This window comes from Thalia democratica, chromosome 7 (genome assembly GCF_965202585.1).
Source record: "Thalia democratica chromosome 7, ktThaDemo2.hap1.1, whole genome shotgun sequence".
Taxonomy (NCBI): Eukaryota; Metazoa; Chordata; class Thaliacea; order Salpida; family Salpidae; genus Thalia; species Thalia democratica.
The window spans coordinates 45086077-45106441 of record NC_139171.1 but is presented as its reverse complement, the minus strand read 5'-3'; the positions used below and the strand labels follow the sequence as shown (position 1 = coordinate 45106441).

The window sequence follows — 20365 nt, the reverse complement described above, 5'->3', positions numbered from 1 at the left end:
TTTTACAATTAGTGTTGCTAGTATTATAAAGACGCTTCTCAAGTGCGACTTAACTTTGCGCAAGTTTAAATATTATATTTAGTTAATTTTATAGCAAAACATTTTGCTAAACGAACTAGCTTAAATGCAAAACTTTAAATTAATCAGATTGAATTTTAATTTATTAGATTAAAAAGTGTTAGACAATCGAGAACAATGTTTCTACTCGAAATAATATCTCAAATCTCGAAAAAGTTTAGAAACATGCATCAATCTTACATAAAAATACATTTGCAAGTCAAACAACTGTAATGGGAATATTTTTTTTTAACATTTTTCTTAGTCATATGCATTTGAAATAACTTATTTAATTAAGAACTAAATCTTTGTAAGAGCCCGATTGTCCATCTTGCAAAAGTTGTTCTCTGTTGAATGTAAAGTCGCTCGGAACTGATGTATAAGGCCGTTTCAGAGTTTTCCTGTCGTACGTTGAATTGTAGCTAGACTCACTGGTTTCTAATTTTGTGTCTGAATATCCAGAGTCTGATTATCGTTGTTTAAGATGTAATATTGTCATCTGGAGTATCGGTTGTAGTTGTGTCTGTAAAGTCTGTTTTTTTCTTTTGTTTATGATAATTTTCCTTGCCAATTTCAAAATTATTTTTGTCTGAGGAATCTGCTACAGTAGACAGATTCTCATCCTCAGCATTCATAGTTTGTTGAGTCGTTTTCTTTGTAATACCGTTTTTATATCTATTCTCATTTAAAATATTTAGGAATATTATTATTTCTATTAGCAGTATTAAACTGCTCAGTGTCAACGATTTTAGAATATCGTAGTATATCATAAAAACAACGAGGTGTTTTTATTTTGTCCAAAGAAACTTTTGTAGACGAATAAGATGATTGCGTCCCAAAAGTATCAGTATAATAAACATTGTTTTTAAATGAAAATTATAACAAGAAATTTATAAGGAATAAGGTTTATTTGTGTTCTCAAATTAGACGTTTTTGCCTCTGTAATAATAGTTTTTCCAATGTAATCATCTGCATCATCTCTATTTTTGTTAGGATCAGAAATAAAATGGTTACTGTCAGCAGAGGTAAACTGCTAGATTTTATTGGTTTTAGGACGAACGGTTTTGTTTTCTTTGTAAGATTTACGTGTCTTCTGTAAGCTTTTACACGTAATAAACTCACAGGATTGTTATTTATATTTAGATTTGGATTATTTTTGTTTTTAGAAATGTGTACAGTTTTCGGTAGGTTAAATCGTCTACAACTGTGTTACAGGTTTTTTATCTACTCTTGACAAATCTAATACTAGACTTGCTGGCCCCTAACTGTCGTGAATAATTGCTATCATTTTTATTCTTCTAGTTGGAACTCTATTAAAATTCGAAACATTACGGCAATTATATTCCTTGTTACACTAGTTACTAAGTTATAAGGTCTACTAACGTAGTTTTTGTTTCGGTGACGCTAATAGTTACCACCGTTACCATAGTTTTTGGTAATGGATATTAAATTCGTGCCTATAATTACCACCGTTGCAATAATTTTGGTTTTGGTTATTAAAATAACGCACAAAGTTCCTAGAATTGTTAATGTAATTTTGAATTTGTTTGTTGAAGTTACGCCCGTAATTATTACCGATTCTGTAGTTTTGATAAAGCTTGTTAAAGTTTTGTCCAAAGTTACCGCTATTGCCTTAACTTTGTTTAACATGCATATCATGGCCGTTATTGCAACGCCTATTACATCGTTCATGGCCTTGGTTTTTTCTTGACCTGTTTCTTGACTGGTGGATCGGATATGGAAGGGTCATCACTTATAACGAACCACTCATTACATTTTATGTTTCGTTTTATTTCAGAAGAGTTAAAGTTAAAGAATTTCACTGTATTAAGTGACGTCACAATTGGTATTGAGAATAGAAAATGAGAAAAAGAAGCGTGAAGTAAATTTGAGAGAAAAAGTTTAAAACTTAGCTTGCAGACGCGAGTCGCGGATTAGGACGGGAGAGACGCGAGTCGGGTGGATTATCACCGGGGAAGAGAACGCACACAACGACGTGTAAACAGCACAGCGACGGAGAGGCGAGTGAGCCGGCAAGGCGAATGAAGCTTATTTGGGACTTGTGTTAATTGAACGAGGATAGAAAACTTTATTGTCGAGTCTATTTTCAATGTTAAACATATTCAAGAGAATGTTTATCATTTAGTTAGCGTGCTTACGCGACTCTTAAAGAAGTTGTTGGTAGAATTTTTATAGCACTTTGTTTTCTTACATCTGCTTCACTTATTTCACAATGTTTTTATTAGTGATGTACCGGACCCACAATTTTAGATCTGGCCGGACCCGGATCCGGACTGCTTTTTCAAATTAGAATCCGGCCTGACCCGGTTCCGGACTCTTTTTTCAAATTAGAATCCGGCCGGATCCGGACATTTTTTTCAAATTAGAATCCGGCCGGAACCGGATCCGGATATCAGACAAAAATGACAATATCCGGCCGGATCCGGACCCGGATAGTGAGTCCGGTACATCACTAGTTTTCACATAAAAAGTGGAACTTACATTTGTAGTTTCAAAACTTCATTTCTATAAAAGCTTTTGTGATAAAAAAAACTATGAATAACTTTAAATTTAGTATAAGGAAAATTGATAGAAAGATAAAGTACATCACAGAAACAATATCTGGTAGCTAGATTAAAGTCTATTAAATAAAATCAACTTGTAAAAATCAAGGAGGACCCCCCCCCCCCCCTATAGCCTTACCAATCTAAAATCAATTAAAATCAAGTTCTTGAACAAAATTAACTAGAAAATCACAAAATATTGAAAACTGGATCAGCTTAAACTCATTCAAAATCTAAAAGAAAAATAGCCTGAGTTTTTCAAAAAATCTTAAAACTAGCCTAACAATTTGGTAGTAAAGTTTTTAATTTTACAACATAGGTAAAGAGTTGCATTTCTGAAATGTTTATTTTATAGTTTAAATGTAAACAAATGTAAATTAGTCACATGTTCAAATTGAACCAACCACGGTAGGTGTTTAATTTTAATTGACGAAAATGACTCTTTTTAATTTACAAAGGGTTTGTTTTTGAAACTTTTCTGTATGCTCTTTTTTACTAACTAGATCCGAATCGGCCGGATCTCTTTTAGGATCCGGCCGGAACCGGATCCGGACTTTTTTTTCAAATTAGAATCCAGCCGGATCCGGACTTTTTTTTCATATCAAGATCCGGCCGGATCCGGATATCAGACAAAAATGACAATATCCGGCCGGATCCGGACCCGGATAGTGAGTCCGGTACATCACTAGTTTTTATTAATCTTGTAAATATATATAACGTGCACTTATAAATAGTTTTTTAGCATTGTTTCTATAGAAGTACTAGTATATCAAATTAAGCCTGCGTTCCATCTGAACGTCTGTAATACTTTAAATAACCGTTTCTTGTTATCTTATTTAAGAGCAGCTTAACCTATCCAACCTAACAACATAATTGAAACGGTTACACACTTTGGTGCGACCAGATAGCCTGTACGCGGCGTTTAAATTGTAAAACATTTTCTACAAAATTCTTTTCAATCCTGTTCTTCAACGAACTAAGATCATAATAATATAAAAAGAACACGATAAATGGTATTAATACGGTCATCTTCATGAGCCGTTGCCCATTCGGTAGTCTCGGCAAAATACGCACTAAACGAAGTAGAGCTCGTATGTATTGGAGGTTTGCCGAGAATTGGCGTTAAGAGACAGTCACGTCTTTCAAAAAATGTCTCTTTTCAGAACTAACTATTCTATAGTATTGTGACACCTCTTCGGGAACCCATTTTATGGTTAAAATGTTATATTTGGTGTGATCATCTGTCACATTGATTCGCTGAAATTCCCTAATGAAGTAATTCAGGGTTTGGCGTGGTTTGGTAATTTTAGTAAAACGGTGAAACCTACTTTCAAGGTTATCTGCGCTAGTTTCTTTATAAAAGCAATGCCGTCGTTGACGTAAATCGGGTCACGACGGACGTAAGATGTAGATTGTTGTAAGAATCGACCATCTCTGGTTTTAAAAGTGCAAAGCTGACAAATAGTCTGCATTTCGATGTTTCCTACACTGCACTGATGGCATTAATCTCGAATCAACTTCTTGAGTGAGTTTTGCTAAAGCCTCTCGGTTTCTTAACAGAAAAGCTTTTAGCTCTTTGTTTTCTCGTTCTAATGTTTCGTTAATTTCATTAACATTTTTAGACGCCGTTTCATGACTGTACACCGGTAAATGTAAAAAGCTGTTCAGTGCGACATAGTTTATGCGCATTTTTTGTTCATTAATGGTCTTCGTTTTCGTTACTGTTATCGAAAGGTAGTGGAATGTAGCGTTGAAGGTGCCATTATAACCCTCAGCTCTTGATAACAATATTTTGCCTGTATCGTCTGACATCAATTTGTGTCGGTCTGATATGTTAATCGGCTCAGGGTTACTTGTTGGTGTTTGGTTACTAGCATCCAAAACCTTTTCAGCGGCTTGAGCACGTGTTGCGTGCTCAGTAACTAACCTCGAGCGGTCATAGGCTGACAAAGGTATGGATTTCTTGCTGCTAGCACTTATACTCATATATCAGTGATTAGTGCCACTAATCGTGTTAATGAAAGTATGTTACAATTAATCTAGTCTATTAGAGACCTAATATAATATAGCCTATTAATAAATGCTAGAAATATACCTTAAGCTTAACTAGGTCAAATTCTAATAGTAAACAAATGCAAATTAACACTCAATATTTATTTTACAATGTAACAATATACGATCTTAGAAAAGAAACTAATTGACTCGCTAAATGAAAATCAATAAAAACAAATAATACAGTAATCTTCTTTTATTGTACCAACATATTTTTCTGTGTGTTAACGAATCAACACACTTCAACTGGGTTCTGTAAAAAAATAGTTACTGTAATGTAAGAATAGAAGCATAGAATAAAGTAGGTGTATACATGTTTTCATTAAAATTAAAATTAAATAATTTCTACAGATTTTTACAGGTTAATAGTTAATAATAGGTAAAATACTTTATGTTAAATCCGAATGTTACAAAACTATAAAATATTTATAATTATTAAGTCTAAATAAAGTAAAGTAAACTAGAATACACAACAAAACAACAAATCATAATATAATCAAACCACTTACTTTGATGGAAATAATAACTGATTCAAATTTATTTTACCGTTGTCAATGATTAAACAAAATACATCCAATAATTACGTCACAATGTATATGAAGATTAAGACAGCTATTTAATTTGTATTGTAAAGTTAGTTAATTTAGTCTTTATGTCTGGGAAAGCAGTAAAACGCTTAAATATGAAAAGTAGTATGTAATCTATATTGGATAAAAATGAAACAACAACCATTAGTTAGCAAATAAATAAAATTTAACAACGGTAAAGACAATAAAAGTTACAGGAACTTGTTATAACGTGTGTTTTATATATTAAATGTTTGTACTGATTAAATCTGCAATTAAAACAAAACCAAAGTTAGATACAATTAGGAAGCAGATTTAGTTTGAATGTAAAAATTAAAAATCTTAAAATTTATGGAAACAAAGCACAAAAAAAGCAAACTTGTTATTAAGCTTACAAAGCACTGACAGATAATTAAGTTACAGCGACATACATAAAATCACAATGACTTAAATTACATATATATTGTATATAATAATTATTAAAATAATTGACTGATGTTTTTTAAAGTAGCAGTCGGGGGTTTAGATTAAAGATCCCATACAGATATTTTAAATATTTAATAATTAAACTGTGTTATAAATGAAAGTTAGAATATAAAATATAAAACAACAAGGTGGTCATATGCTAAGTATAAACCTGCAGTAAAAAACCTCTAGCTCTATTGGGCGTAGTAGGTAAAAAAGCACGGTTTATCTGTGATTTGAATACAGGCTTCCAATTAAACTTGGAACTTAACACATAAAGATGTGAAGAAATAGTCGGAGGGTAAAGTGAATATATGAAATGTCGGAGAATAGAAAGAGATACGCCTACACCTACGCTTGAGCTTGAGAAACCATACGAAAACACAATTATCTCGTGGTGTTTGACTTTTTATATTGTTTCCGCGTTTTTTGCGCGTTTTAAAAACTCTTTTCATAACGAGAAAGCAGATATGCTTACAGTATGACTATATCAAATAAGTGTTTCTTTTACTTTTTTTACCATAACAATCTTTATTAATTGGACTTTCTGATATATTTTTCTGATTTTGAATTTTAAGTTCTTTTTTTTTTAAGTATGACCTCTGAAATTATCTTATGAAAATTTGAATTGCAACCTTAAAAACTCAAGCTAGTTTTTTTTTGTTTCTACTTCACAGAATATTTTTTTATTATGTAAGATTTTTTTTAATAGAAATTAAGAAGCCATTTATTATTATCAATTTTTTTAAGTATTTAAACTTGATTAACAGTATAATTTTTTAGTTGTTTTTTAACATTAGAAATAAACTCAGACTGACTCAGGCTAGTTTAATGTAACTCAGACTATTGTAGTTCACTCAGGTTTCTTTTTCGGTTTCAAAGAGTAGTAATCCTGTTAGGTGAAAACTCTTTCTTTACACTGTTACACCGTCTATAGTACGGTATAATAATATAAACTTAAGCAGTTTTTATTAAATTTACATATTAAAATGAAGTAATTGTCTACTAATATGTTTAAAAAAATGTTAAGTATAATTTAAATAATAGTTTATGTTTAGATTTTTTTAATTGTTTATTTGTATGTTTTTAATTTAATGATGTTATTTATAAAGTTTTCATATTATTTATTTACTGTTATTGGACGAACATGTATGTTATGTGTATCAACTTTTAAAGTTAAACTGGTAACCCAATGCATTGCTTAATGTTCTCTGCTGTTGCTACTTCTGTACTTGACATTTGTTAGTAAACAATTGCCATCCACTATGCATTTATCTTTGCAGTTGCATTGCTATGACTTTTTGATCTTAAAATCCAAGGCTTTCTAGCTGTAAGACAATATTTATGTTTTTGAAATACACGAGTACAAAATTTTCAACACTTTCCTAATAAAAATATTGTGGTACGAGTGGGTTAGATCAAAGTTTCAGCAGAAAATTTATTGGAAACGTCTAACGATTATCATCTCGACCGATAAATAATATGGTGGTGTTAAGTATAATTTTTTTTCCTTTTGTTGTTTTTTTTTTTTTTGCCAGTATTTTACTTCAACTCTTGCTTGTAACAATAACACGGCCGGTATAAAAAAAGTGTAATAAACTTGTTATTTGTGATAATTTATGGTAAATAAATAGTTTTATCTTGTTATAAATTTTAAAAATATGTGTTTGTAGATAGATACACAGTCCTATACATTTATTGTACTTAACTTTTGCATGACTTATCTAAATAACTTAATACTTATAGGCCTTGTAGAGCTGTTCATATTTTATAGACAATAAAACTCCGTTACTATAACAAAGTATTTGCATAGAAAAGCAGTTTGTTTTCATTTTCGGACGAGCTTTGCTTGTCTTAATTTTGAGGATTTCTTACTTTATTTTCAATAATTTAGTTTTTATATATCTTTAATAAACATTGTTTAATCCCGTATGTCTTTTATTTTTATATAATTATTATTTAACTGAAACTATAGTTTTTCAAAATAAAACTATTATCTGGAAATAGTACATAGATTATAACTAATAATAAATTTTTTAGATGTTCATAAATATCCCAGTAAGGAAAAAACAGCAAAAGAAAAAGTCATAAATTCAAAACCTCCAATGAAAAAAACAAAAAAAAAGAAAGTCAGGAATTATAACGAAAAAGATGACAAATTTTTTCAAAATTACTTTAAATGAAATGCTTTTATTCTTATTATTTTATTTTTTATTGAAATAGTGTACTTTATTATGTATATTTCAAATTTTATTTTTAGTTTTGTATTTTATATCTTACAAATTTTATTCTAACCGTAGATAAACACTATACATAACTAGACTTTTTATAGCGTATTTGAAATAGTTTATAATTACTTTTTAAAGCATCTTAAATAAAACATAAAATTACATTCAAGGTTTTACTCTTGAAAATACGAATTTTTTATAAACATGTTTAGTTTTTAGTTCTTTTTTTCAAAATTGGAACTTGACAACACAAACATTTTTGATCTTTGAAAAATCTGATTTACTGTATATACAGTCTAACTTAAGAGTAAAATATTTATCATAAATAATGCAAAAAAAAATAATATCGATTGGCAATATTTTTACTTGTTTGAAATATCAACTTTATACTTTAATATTTGTTAGTTTGAAATCAGCGACACATAAAAGATAACAGTTACATGCTTCTTTAAATTAAAAATAAAGAAAGAAAGTAGTATTTGTTTAAGCTCAAAAACTTCAAACGTCATCTCGCTTTATATGTTTTATTGTTGTATTACTAGTATTATAAACAATACAGTGAAAAGATAACATAAAATGAGTTATGATTTGTCTAAAATTATATTAAGGTACTTTTAGTTTTATAATGTGAAATATCATCTCGATTTGAGGGCTAACTGGCCTTAAATACCTCTACTATTGATAGATCGCTAAATACTAGTGATCTACCGAATCCATAAAATCCAGTCAGATCTGCATCTTATACTTCAATTAGAATTCGGATCTTACTCAAGTTATTTTTCAATCGGATACTTAATTTTTTAAATGTTAGTATTGTAAAAGAATACAAGCTTACACATAATATTATAAGTACTATATTACTATTAATTTAATAAACAGAAATTTAGATTTTTTTTTACGTTTCAACAAATAAATTCATTAGTATAGCTAAAATACTTTGTTTAAAAAACGAACAAAAAGTAAAAGTCTTTCTACGAAGAAAAAAGTTTAAGTTACACAGATAAGATCTCAGTTTAGCTTTTGTGTTATGATTACAAGCTAAATTTACGATAACTTCTATTTTAGTTATTCGCATACAGTAAATGAAAAAAAAAATCGACTTTAGTAACTGTTTAAACTATAAAACAAAATACAAATAAAGTTATTTTTTACGTTTCACCTAAGATTAAACTTTTAATATGAAAAAAGTCGAAACACAAATATAATAACTTCAGCAATTTTAAAAAAATATAAAACAAACCAAAATTGCAAAAGACGTATCCACGCTCATAAACTACAAAATTTCTATTCTAGTTTTTTTAAGCTGTTGAAAAATAAACGCTTTTCGCCGGTCTTTCGCAATCGATTACGCTTTTCCTTATGCAAGTTATCAGTTTCAGAGAGTAATCTTTTAGAATAAACAGAATGCTGTGGTGCGGAAACATTTTGAAAATAAAAAATTATATGATTTATTACCTATTATTAAATAGTTTTTGCGCTTGTTATCACAAAAAATCTGGAATCCAATCAATTAAAACGAGCTACTTTTTTTGGAAGAAAATATCTTTGTATAAAAAAGCAGCCATACTAAATTTATAACAAAACATTCTCTAAAAAGACACAAGTAAACTTTCGACCTTAAACAAATTCATAGTATCAATATTTACAAAAAAAAATTTATATATATGTATATTGTAGATTTATCATTTTGGTTTGTACTTTCTCATTGCTATCAAACAAAAATGTTTGATATCAAAATAAAAGGTGAACTTGATCTATTTTTAGGACCCAAAAGATAACAAAGTTAAACTTAACACTTGGAGTTTATTATAACGCACACTTTTTTTTTAATTTGGCAAATTTTTTTGAATATCTTTACAAAACACAATAAACAAAATATTTCAACTTAAAAGATAATAAAATAAAACATAAACTTAATCATGATCATTTATTTATTCATAACGTATAGTTAATTTACATTTTCATTCAGAAGTAAGATCCAGATCCGTTTCTTTTTCACTGATATTCGATCCGGCCGGATCCTAACTTAAAAAATGGATCCGCTTGCAGCCGGATCTTAATTTCAAAGATAGACCTAGATCTTTTTCTAGCCGATTCCCATTTGGTTGGTCCTTTATATCACTACTGTATTAAAAACTTTTCAAAGAAAAAAAAGACTTAGGCAAAAAAACTGGAAGGAGATTTAAATGGCTAAAGCAAATTCAGCGGTCTATTAGATTTAGGTACTTTTTTTTATTTTGATTTGGCCGGATCCGGATCTTATATTAGAATTAGGATCCGACTGGCTTTTAGATTCGGTAGATTACCATTAAATGTGTAGGAGTCTAATATGCATGAAAGGTCAAATATGCACGATCGGTCACTTTTGCACAAGGACAAATTTGCACAAGTTGAGAATTTTTTTTTTTGACTTAAATTTTTTTTAAACTTTCACTATTACCTCTAACCCTTACCCTCGGTCGGTATTTTTTTTGTAATCTATTAATTATTTTTTACTATTTTTTTTTATTCCGTTTTTTTTTTTTTGATTAACATTTTTTAGTAATTTTTTTTTATTAAAGTTACCCCTGACCCTTACCCATGGTCGGTAACTTTTTTTTAGTCTACTTTTATTTATCTAATTTCTATATATTTTTTTAATTTTATCTGTTATTTTTTCTTATTTATTTTTATTACCACTGTTACCCCTAACCCTTACCCTAAAAGTCTTCGTGCAAAAGTGTCTCTTCGTGCATATTTGACCCCTTTCCCTATAAATACATGTTTTTTTTTGTATTCCGAAAACAAGCGATTTTGAAGTTGTATAGTAAATGGGACAAAATAAAGAATGTTTTTAAAAGGCTAAGAATATTTACTATGGTATACTATCTAAATCCACCCGCGTTCAAAACCCACCCGATTAAAATCCACCCGCTTTTTTTTTACATTTTCTTTATTTATTAATTTTATATTTTTTTTGAATTTTTTTATTTTATTTTTTATTTATTTTTCACTATCACTGTTACCCCTAACCCTCGGTCGGTAAGCGGTTCTCGAATTTGACTGGGTGGACTTTGATTGCGGGTGGATTTTGAACGCGGGTGGATTTAGATAGTATACCATAGTAAATATTCTTAGCCTTTTAAAAACATTCTTTATTTTAATAAAAGGTGTTAACCTTCTTCAACGCAGTATAACAAATTTCTCTGATATATTAGCATAATAAGAATCTTTTTATTGAATAATTAGAAAATAAATTTTCAGTAGTAGAACAGGCACGAGGAATCCAGTCTAAACACAACCGCAAAGCTATTATTTTACCTTTTTTGTGATTTATTATAACATTTACTAAAAAAAAGTTACTTGTTCAAAATCTAAAAATTATACAATTATTTTGAAAGTTTTTTTTACAACTTAAAATTTAATACTCTGAGTTTTTATACGCGGTTGTTTATCCAAAAAGCACTGAATAAGACATACTTTTTTTTCTAAAGGCTTTAATACGCATGAGGACCAAGCTAAATTAACAAAAAAAGACTTTTCTTATGAGTTTGTAAACAACTTTTTGAACCCTATTTACGTTTACTTTTATCAAATTAGGAGTTTGAAAAAATTAATATTTGAATACTTCTAAACTGATTTTATTTTACGATATACACGCTGTACCATAACTATGAAAATAGTAAAGAGATTAGCTAAAAATAACTATTTTAGATATTTTTTACAAAAGCTACAAAGAATTTCGAGCTGACAAATATGAAAAGCTGGTTGCCTACCACCATATTATAAATTAATATTACAGCTGCAACATAAAAACAAATATTCTAATTTTACCTTTATTAGTTACAGCTCAAAGCGGATTTTAAAACTTACAAAGCCTCTTCATAACTTTTATTACTGGTTAAGTAGTAAAGTATATAACAAAACATTTTTATTTTCTCAATTGAGTTTATCTACTTACTCTATTTAATCCCTATTTTATTTATAAATAAAAATATAACTATTAATTTTCCTTATCAAAATAATTTTTTAGCCATGTCAGCACTACTTTCAAATGTGTTGCATTAAATTTTAAATAAGTTAGTGTAACAAACAAGTTTATTGACTTATAAAATTACATGTTTTTCAAGTTGGTTTTCCTGTCTAGTTTAGTGTTTGATTAGTCATTAAAAAAAAATTAACAGTTAGTAAAACAAGTCTTTTTGACTTACGTATGAGATAACCCTTTTATCTCTAAACAACTCTTCTTGCCGTTTTAATTCACTAGTCTATCTAAATAATTAAAAATAAATAAATCATTAAACGAGGAAATATTGTTTTTTTTTTGTTTGATTACTTATTAGCGTATTTAAATTTGATTGTGAATTTAATATGAATGTATAGAACTTAAATACTCCAGGTGTTAATACATAAATGATAACTAATCATAAAGTAAAATAATTTGTTCATACAATGTTAGTATTGCAAAAGTAACTTTTATAGTAAGTAATAAATGGGTCGGCTGCAGTAGTAAGGTTTTAGAACTTTTTCATACATAAAAATATGCAAAAGAGGTAAAGTAACAATCCTTTTGTACATTAATAAAATCTAAATCTATTTTAGATATTTTTATACGAACACTTACCCAAACATATATCAACTAGTTAAAGAAAAAATTTATTACTTAAGACTTGAAATAAAGAGGAGTAAAACTTGGCCGATCAAAAACGGGAAGGTGATGAAAACACTGAGGAGTATTTTCGCATCAGTATGTTCAAGATTTATGTTTTATAATTATTTAGTCTAAAATTCAGTTCTTTGTTTTCGACTTATTAACTATTAAAAACGGAATTATTGACTAAATTATATAACAAGTCATATTTTAAACATTTGTTAGTATTTTATTAACTACTTTATGCAGTAGTTCACATAATTAATGAAACTTAATAACATTTTTCTGTTTACTCAACTAAGTTTTAGTTTACATCATTTGTTGAACAGTTTTTATAAATTGACATTATAAATTAACTATACTGTAAAAATACGTTTGAAAAACGAAAATCACACTAGTGTTTTTGTTTTACTTTGTTTGACGTTGCTTCGCTGAAAAACAGCTCATAACAAACAAATACAAAGAGATGAAACAAAACTATAATTAAAAATAAATCTAATTTTATTGCTCTGATTTGTTTTTTAGCTTTTTTGTGTCTGATGAGCTCTTTTTCAGCAAAATGACGTTACACAAATAGCAAAATAAAAACATTAGTGTAAACTTTATCTCCTTGCAAACGATTGAGAACTTTGTTTTATCTGCTTTCACACGCAAAATTTGAATCTCACCACTTAGTTTTTTTACTAAAACTGTCGTACAACTTAAAAATATATACTCTTAAATTTTATCAGTATAGTTATAAAACGTTTCAGTTTTTCTTTAAGACACATTACTTTTTTTAATGTTATAGTTTTTAGAAGTAACATTATTAAAACATTCTAAATTTAAATTAATTTTTTGTACCAAATGTTTTATATACGTCAATTACTGATGATTTGAATGATTAGTATACTAGACAGTGTCCTATTGCAAAAAAGTGATTGTCTATTTAAAAGACTCATTATTTAATTTCAAATTTAATAGGAATAATCAAGAAATTAAACGTGTTAGCAAGGTTTGCTGATTTTCCCTAATTATAACAGCAATAAAGGTTAATACTTTGTTTAGAAATTGGTTGAAAATATGAGCAGTTTTTAATTATATTATCAAACAGTTTTATTTTAGTTTATATGCATATGCAAATTGAACTATTTGTTAAACAAATTTAAAGATATTAAAATTAATGAAAGAATTACCTCACACATAAGTTTCTAAAAAAATAGCAAAAAATTGGATAAAACCATTTTCAAAAATTGGCCTGTAGAATGGTGAATTAAAAATAATTTCAGGATTAAAATGAGTCAACATAATACTGTTTATTAAACGAAAAAAAGCCCTGAAAAAGTTTAGTTTAAGAACCTAGTGTATGAAAAACCTTTCGGTTATCGAGTTATACACCACGGATACAGTTTAATGTCTTGTCAAGGACAGATGTTGATTTCAGGTTTTTTTTTTGTAGTTCTAAGCTTTATATATATATATAAAGTTCTTTAGTAAACTAAATTATAAGACTTATTTATTACAAAAAATCTATGAAAATAGAAATATATATTGTGCATTTCATATAAATTTATGCACAAACCTTAAAAACTTAAGGATAAATTTAATACTATTTGAAATACTAATACTATTCTAAGAAAGAATTATGTTATGTTAATTTTCTTTTGTATTTAAGTATACTTCTCATTATGGGAAATCCTTGCTCAAAAAAACTAACCAGAAAATAAGAGTTAAGTTCTTCACAATTATTTTACGTAGCAATACATTGTATTTTGCCTAAAATACTGTTTTAATTAAATAAAAATAATCTTTAATAAGAACCACTTTTCTACTACTATAATTAATGCAGCATTTAAAAAACTCTATTTTTGATAAGAATACACAGACTTTTTAAAATTTGTTGCTTGAAGTTTTACAACATAAACTATGTGATTTTGATTAGTAACTTTTTTTTAAACTTAAGAATTAAAATTTTTTAGAACATTTTTGTAATTAGAAAAGAATGCAATAGATTTAAATTATTTTTTTAAATACAGTATTTTACAATAACTTTATAATCTAAATTAAACACAAAGTATATGTAACTAAGTTAAGTACAAATAATTTCAATTATTTTAACTTACAATATAAATTAAGACCAACTTGTACTGATTTAATACAGAAACGAGTTATATAATCAGTGTGAATTGATCATAGTTTATTATGTTATAAAGAAATAGATTATAAAATGAATTTGTATTTAGATGAGATACAAAAAATAAGTAAGCGGATACATTTAAAAATGTACTTATTTAAGAAAAAACCTTTAAATTTCGGAAGTTGAATAAAAAACACCAAAACTGGTAACATTAAGTTATCAATATCCTTAAAATTGCACATACACAACTGATCAATAATAGGTTTTTATTAAAAATTAGTTCAAAAAACTTCTTATTAAACAAGTTTTTATAGTAGAATTAATTAATTTATAAACAGAAAAAACATAACCGTAATTTATGTGTAAAAGTATATGAAAGTATAAAGTAATAATTTAAAATTCAAGAATGTTATTAGCAAAACAACGAAAAATACTTCTAAAGTAAGCATATATTCAATTGCCTCAATTTATTTAAATCTCTGAAGTTTTACACTTTTATCTATTATTTAAAAAAAATATTAACTTATTGCAACATAATCCTGGTACATTTACTTTGATCTGATATAAAACAAAAATTATGTATGTAATTAAAAAGTGTAATCTTAGTAAATGAGAATAGTAACAAATATTAAAATAATGAGGAAAAACATATAATTTTACTTAAACACTTAAAACTGACTTAATGTTTGATATTTTATAGAAGACCAGCAAGCAAAACATTTATAAAGATAAAAAACAACTTTAAATTATGAATTTAAGAATTGAAAGTCTTATTTTTTATGATAAAATTAATTACAAAGGTAGCAAAACGTTTAGCATACATCAAAAATAAAAAAACCACTAACCAGTTCCAGTTCACATAAATGGGTTGTTACTGTTTGGATTGAACTGCTGCTGAGATTGGTTTTGAAACTGGTTGTTTCCAATCATATTTCCTCTCATCATCATTTGCGACTGGGCTGTTTGGTTTTGCGGAAAAAATTGCTGCTGTTGCATCACTCCACCAAAAGGTGCCATATTTCCACCATTATACATCATAGGTTGTTGCATTCCAATAAAAGGCTGCTGATTGAACATAGTTTGTGTATTAGTCATTCTTGGTTGTTGCATTTGCATCATTGTAGTTGGCTGAGTGACATTGTTCTGAAAGTTAAAACCACCTGTCAGTTTTGGTTGTGAAACTGGATTAAACTGAAGATTGGCTTGTTGGTTTTGTCCAACGTTCAAGTTTGCAATCAAATTTTCAATTGATAGACTATTTCCACTGCTAGACTGCTGCTGGTTGCCTAACTGATTTTGACTTTGTTGTCGAGTATTTAGGTTTACTGGAGTCAAAAGGTTATTAGAATCAAAAATATCAGCTGTGTCACTCCAACTTGGTTGTTGGGGATTTACTGCACTTTCACCAAAGCCACCTAGCGCAAATAAGTCTAAATCATTTGCTCTTGACTGAGGCTGTTTAGCAGGAGAGTTAGTAAGTAAATCTAAGTTTTGGAGGTCAGAAGAAGCAGAGACAGTTTGAGGTGCAGCTGGTGCTGACTCTAAAGGCTTTAATTTGCTAAAAACAGCTTCCTCATCAGCCACTGCAGATTGCACAGCATCTTTTGAAATTGTAGTTATATTTGATACAGGAGATTTAGCAGCTGGAAGATGAACTGGAGTTGATGTTTTACTAGACTTTTTCTTCTCCAAACTTGCAATGTGCTGTTCAAGCGCATCTAATAAACTACTAGGTGCTTTAGTAAGGTCAGGAATTTCTCCTTTATCAATTCCAACTTGCTCAGCTACTTTAAGAAGAGAAGAAACTTTTGTAGTTCTACTCAAAAACTTTTTGTACAAATCAAGGCCTACTTTACATTCTGTTTTTTTCATTTCAAAAAACTTTTCTAGTAAGTTTATTATTCCATCATTATAACAAGCAAACAACCTTATAAGGTCTTTAAAGATCATTAGAAAAGCAGCATTAATAACTGCATTTGTAAGCTCATTAACATTAGCATCAAATTCTAATAAGGAGTCTAACTGCTGCTGAATTACAGGTAAAGTTTTAAGTAATTTTTCAGAGGTTAACATTTTCAACTGGCCACTCTCTTTTCCACGCTTAATTCTTGTAAAGTCATATGCTACAACTCTGTATGAAATAGCTTTCTCATTTAAATATTTTGCATACTTTCGTATGTAAGTCGACATATCATAACCTTGAACACCAGATTTATCAGCAAAATTACTAAGATTAAATACAATATTACGGGAAGCAAGGTGTTGCAAAAATCTTTCATGGCCAAAACAAGTTAAATGATGTGCTGTGATCAAAGCCTTGAAAACCACAACCCATTTATTATTTTTAGTTCTGTCAACAATTTCATCAGCTAATTCAACAATGTTAATGTTTTGATTTGCTGCAAGGGATGTCAAATAATCCAAATGCTTTTTTTTTGGACCCATTAATTCAGTTGTACTTGCTTTAAGTACACTTTTAGACAAATCTGATCCAACAATTGTATGTTGTGCAGCTGATAGTCTGTCACTTATACTTTGTCCTCCAGTTGTCATTTTGTAATATTTTATATGATAAATATACTAAAACCTTCGAATTTAAATTAGTTCAAAGCAAAAGTTATAACTCTATTGCTTTTAAATCATTAATTAATTAGATTTTTAATTAACTAGTAAAAAATATTAAAACACATTTTTAAGCACAAAATATTTAGGTAGGTGTTGTAACTTATGAATTTACATCTTTTTACACATATTAAAGGCATAGGGGGGTAAAACACCCTTTTTTGGTTTTTGATCTTATTTTATATAATTTTACTAAGCTACAAGATGCTTTTTACAGATTTAAAAAATTAAAAATAATTTTTGAGATATAGCCGGTCAAAGTGAGAGGCAACAATAGGATCCTTATGGGAGGCGCAAACGAAAACGGCAAATAACTAGAAATCACTAAAAATCTATCTCCTCCTATGTTTTTTGAGATAACTACCTCAAATTTTCAGGAAATGTTCCTTGCAGTATTTAGAAAATTCTGTCTGAACAAAATTTTGTAAATTTAGCACAACTTTTTAAAATTTTGACCATATTAGTCTAACTTTTACCCACTCTTAGATACATGTTTTAAGTACGCACTTCCAATCATATACGCTTTCTGAGTACAGATATTTCATTTTAATACGCACTTCTTATTCAGTACACATTTTTGAACCAAAGAAAAACTTTTGGTCAGGTTTCTTTTATATTTAGACTAGTAATTCTTACCTACAAACTTTCTATTGAGTAGCTGCTCTGTTCAGAATGTGTACTGATTTTGCTCAGCAAAAGATAACTGTAATAACAAGTTATTGAAATGTAAAAATAAATATTTAAAACTTTATTATAAAAATTTTACACTGAACTAGGTATACTTTTTTCTTGCTGCTTACCTTTTTGCATATAAACTCCAAGTGTCACAAATGTGAACTGGCAAATTTTTAATTAAAACACTAACTAAATCATAATTAATTCTACAAAACAAAAATGGTATATAAATTTAAACATTTATATTTAATTTTTTTTATAACTTTAAAAAAAATTATCAATTTTAGACTGACTTTATAAAGTTCTTATATGACCTTTTTTTTTTTTTAATTTTACTATTTCAAGGCTTTAAAATTTAAAGATTTTGTAAGTAAATTTTTGGAAAATTTTGCAAATTTAGTCTGACTTTATAAAATTTTCAATTAATTTTTTACCACTCAAGGCTTTGAAAATTAAGGATATTTGTAAATTATTACTGAAATTTCTGACATTTTGACTTAAAAACTAACTCAACTAAATAAATGGGATACTATCAATATCTACCCAATTTTTTTTTTTTTTTTTACTAATAATTTCTTTTTTTTTTGCATTTCTTTTTTTTTTTCATTATTAATTTTTCACTAACCCTTACCCTTGATTGGTAAGCGGTTCTTGAATTTGACTTAGTGGATTTTGAACATGTCCCAAATTAACTGACTTAGCCTGAATTATTTCAATTTTTCCAAAAAAAAGAAAGACTAAACCTGACCCGTTGCAACCCAGTAGCTTAGAAAACTCTCTAAATTGAATGTTGCTAGATCAAAACCCATGGTTGACACATATACAAAAAAAAATATATTATTTTACCCTTCTACAAGGAACATAAAACTCTCCATAGTTGTATCTTAATACATCAAAAAATTATTTAAAACTTTAGAAACAGTAAGAAGTGCTATCTAAGTTAAACATCTTTTAAATAAGAATTTCTAAAAGTGTCTAACTACCTCCTCAATGGCATTAACATGTTTTCATATCATTCTAAACCAGGGTTTCACAAACTGGGTCAAGTAGCTGGCCCCCTTAGAATTTTTTAGCAGTAAAGGGGCCACAGGGTGGCCATGAGGTCACAATTTGAAACTTACACTAGGTATTCTGCATTTTATGAAGAAAGCAAAAAAAAAAAGCAGGGTTGATACAGATCAAGCTGAGAAAAATTTCCTGACTTTTATAAATCTAACTCTTAATTTAAACTTATTCTAAAATACATTTAAAATTACATAAAAACTTCAATTTTATTTTTGTACTGGCTAAAATAACCGTTTTTTTTGTGCTGAATTCAATCATCTAACTTTCATTACATCAGTTGAACCATCTGTGTATGATTGATGTATTTGCAATAAACAGCTCTATCATTACAAAACTTGTATTTTCCAACTTATAAATACAACTTGTCTGAAAAAAGCAACAATATTTTAGCATTTCCTAACATAAATCTAATTAAACAAAACAACATATAAGGAACTTTTACATTTAAAACCCTAAAACAATATTACTTTGTAAAACCTTAAAACAATAACAAATGTTTACAGTTGAAACCTTAATACTATAGAGAAATTAATCAAACATTTTTTTTTTTACTATATGTACTAAAATTTATATTCTCCATTTCTTTATTAGCACTTCAACCTCTTCATCTATGATGATATGGTTTTTTTTATCTGATCTGCATCCCGCTTAATTTTCTTGGCTCTAAATCATTTGCCTCATTTTATTTAAATCGTTCTCATCTGTTTCTTCTACTTCCAGTTGTCAAAAAGAATATTTTCTCTAAATCTAGCCACAGTTTGTGGGCTTCATTTCTTTTTGTTTAGCACCTGCTTATTTTTACTTCCAGTTTTGCTGCCTCTAATTCCTCCTCATCCTCTATCACATCCTGCCTTTGTAAATAACCTTTTTGACAATTTAATCTTCTTTTATTAAGTTTTAACTAAGCTACAAGTTGCTTTTAAGACATTTTTAAAACTCAAAACAATTTTTGAGATATAGCCGGTCAAAGTCAGAGATTACAATAGGTTTTTTATAGGAGACAAACTAAAACAGCAAACTAGAAATCAATAAAATCTATCTCCACCTACTTTTTTAGAGATAATTACCTCAAACTTTCAGGAAATGTTCCGTGAACTATTTAAAAAATTCTATTGGAACAAAATTAAAAAAAAAATTTATGACAAAAAAACTGTTTTTTTTTTTGTTTTTTTTTTATTTAAATTTTTTTTTAATTTCTTCCAATAGAATTTTCTAAATATTCCAAGCATGTTTGAGGTATTTATCTCAAAAAACCATAGGAGAAGATAGACTTTTAGTGAAATAGTCTTTTTTTTTGCCGTTGCAGTTTGAGCCTCTCATAAGGA

The 20365-nt window shown here is 28.1% G+C and overlaps 2 protein-coding genes across 2 annotated transcripts in view; one reads left to right on the top strand and one right to left on the bottom strand.

Moving 5' to 3' along the window:
- LOC145841387 (uncharacterized) overlaps positions 1-7887 on the top strand; it is a 47090-nt gene extending 39203 nt beyond the window's left edge. Inside the window, exon 17 of the mRNA XM_082948748.1 lies at positions 7745-7887. Within this exon, the coding sequence (XP_082804874.1) occupies positions 7745-7887 (143 nt within the window). The remainder of the gene's footprint in view (positions 1-7744) is intronic.
- Positions 7888-14742: 6855 nt separating this feature from the next.
- On the bottom strand, positions 14743-17262 carry LOC145840845 (phosphatidylinositol-binding clathrin assembly protein LAP-like). Its single transcript, XM_082948187.1, has one exon. The coding sequence runs from the start codon at positions 17229-17231 to the stop codon at positions 15534-15536; it is 1698 nt and encodes a 565-aa protein (XP_082804313.1). The 5' UTR covers positions 17232-17262; the 3' UTR covers positions 14743-15533.
- Between the last annotated feature and the right edge of the window lie 3103 nt (positions 17263-20365).

Coding starts and splice junctions, on each gene's coding strand:
- LOC145840845 (XM_082948187.1), bottom strand. CDS start 17,231: ATGACAACTGGAGGACAAAGTATAAGTGACAGACTATCAGCTGCACAA.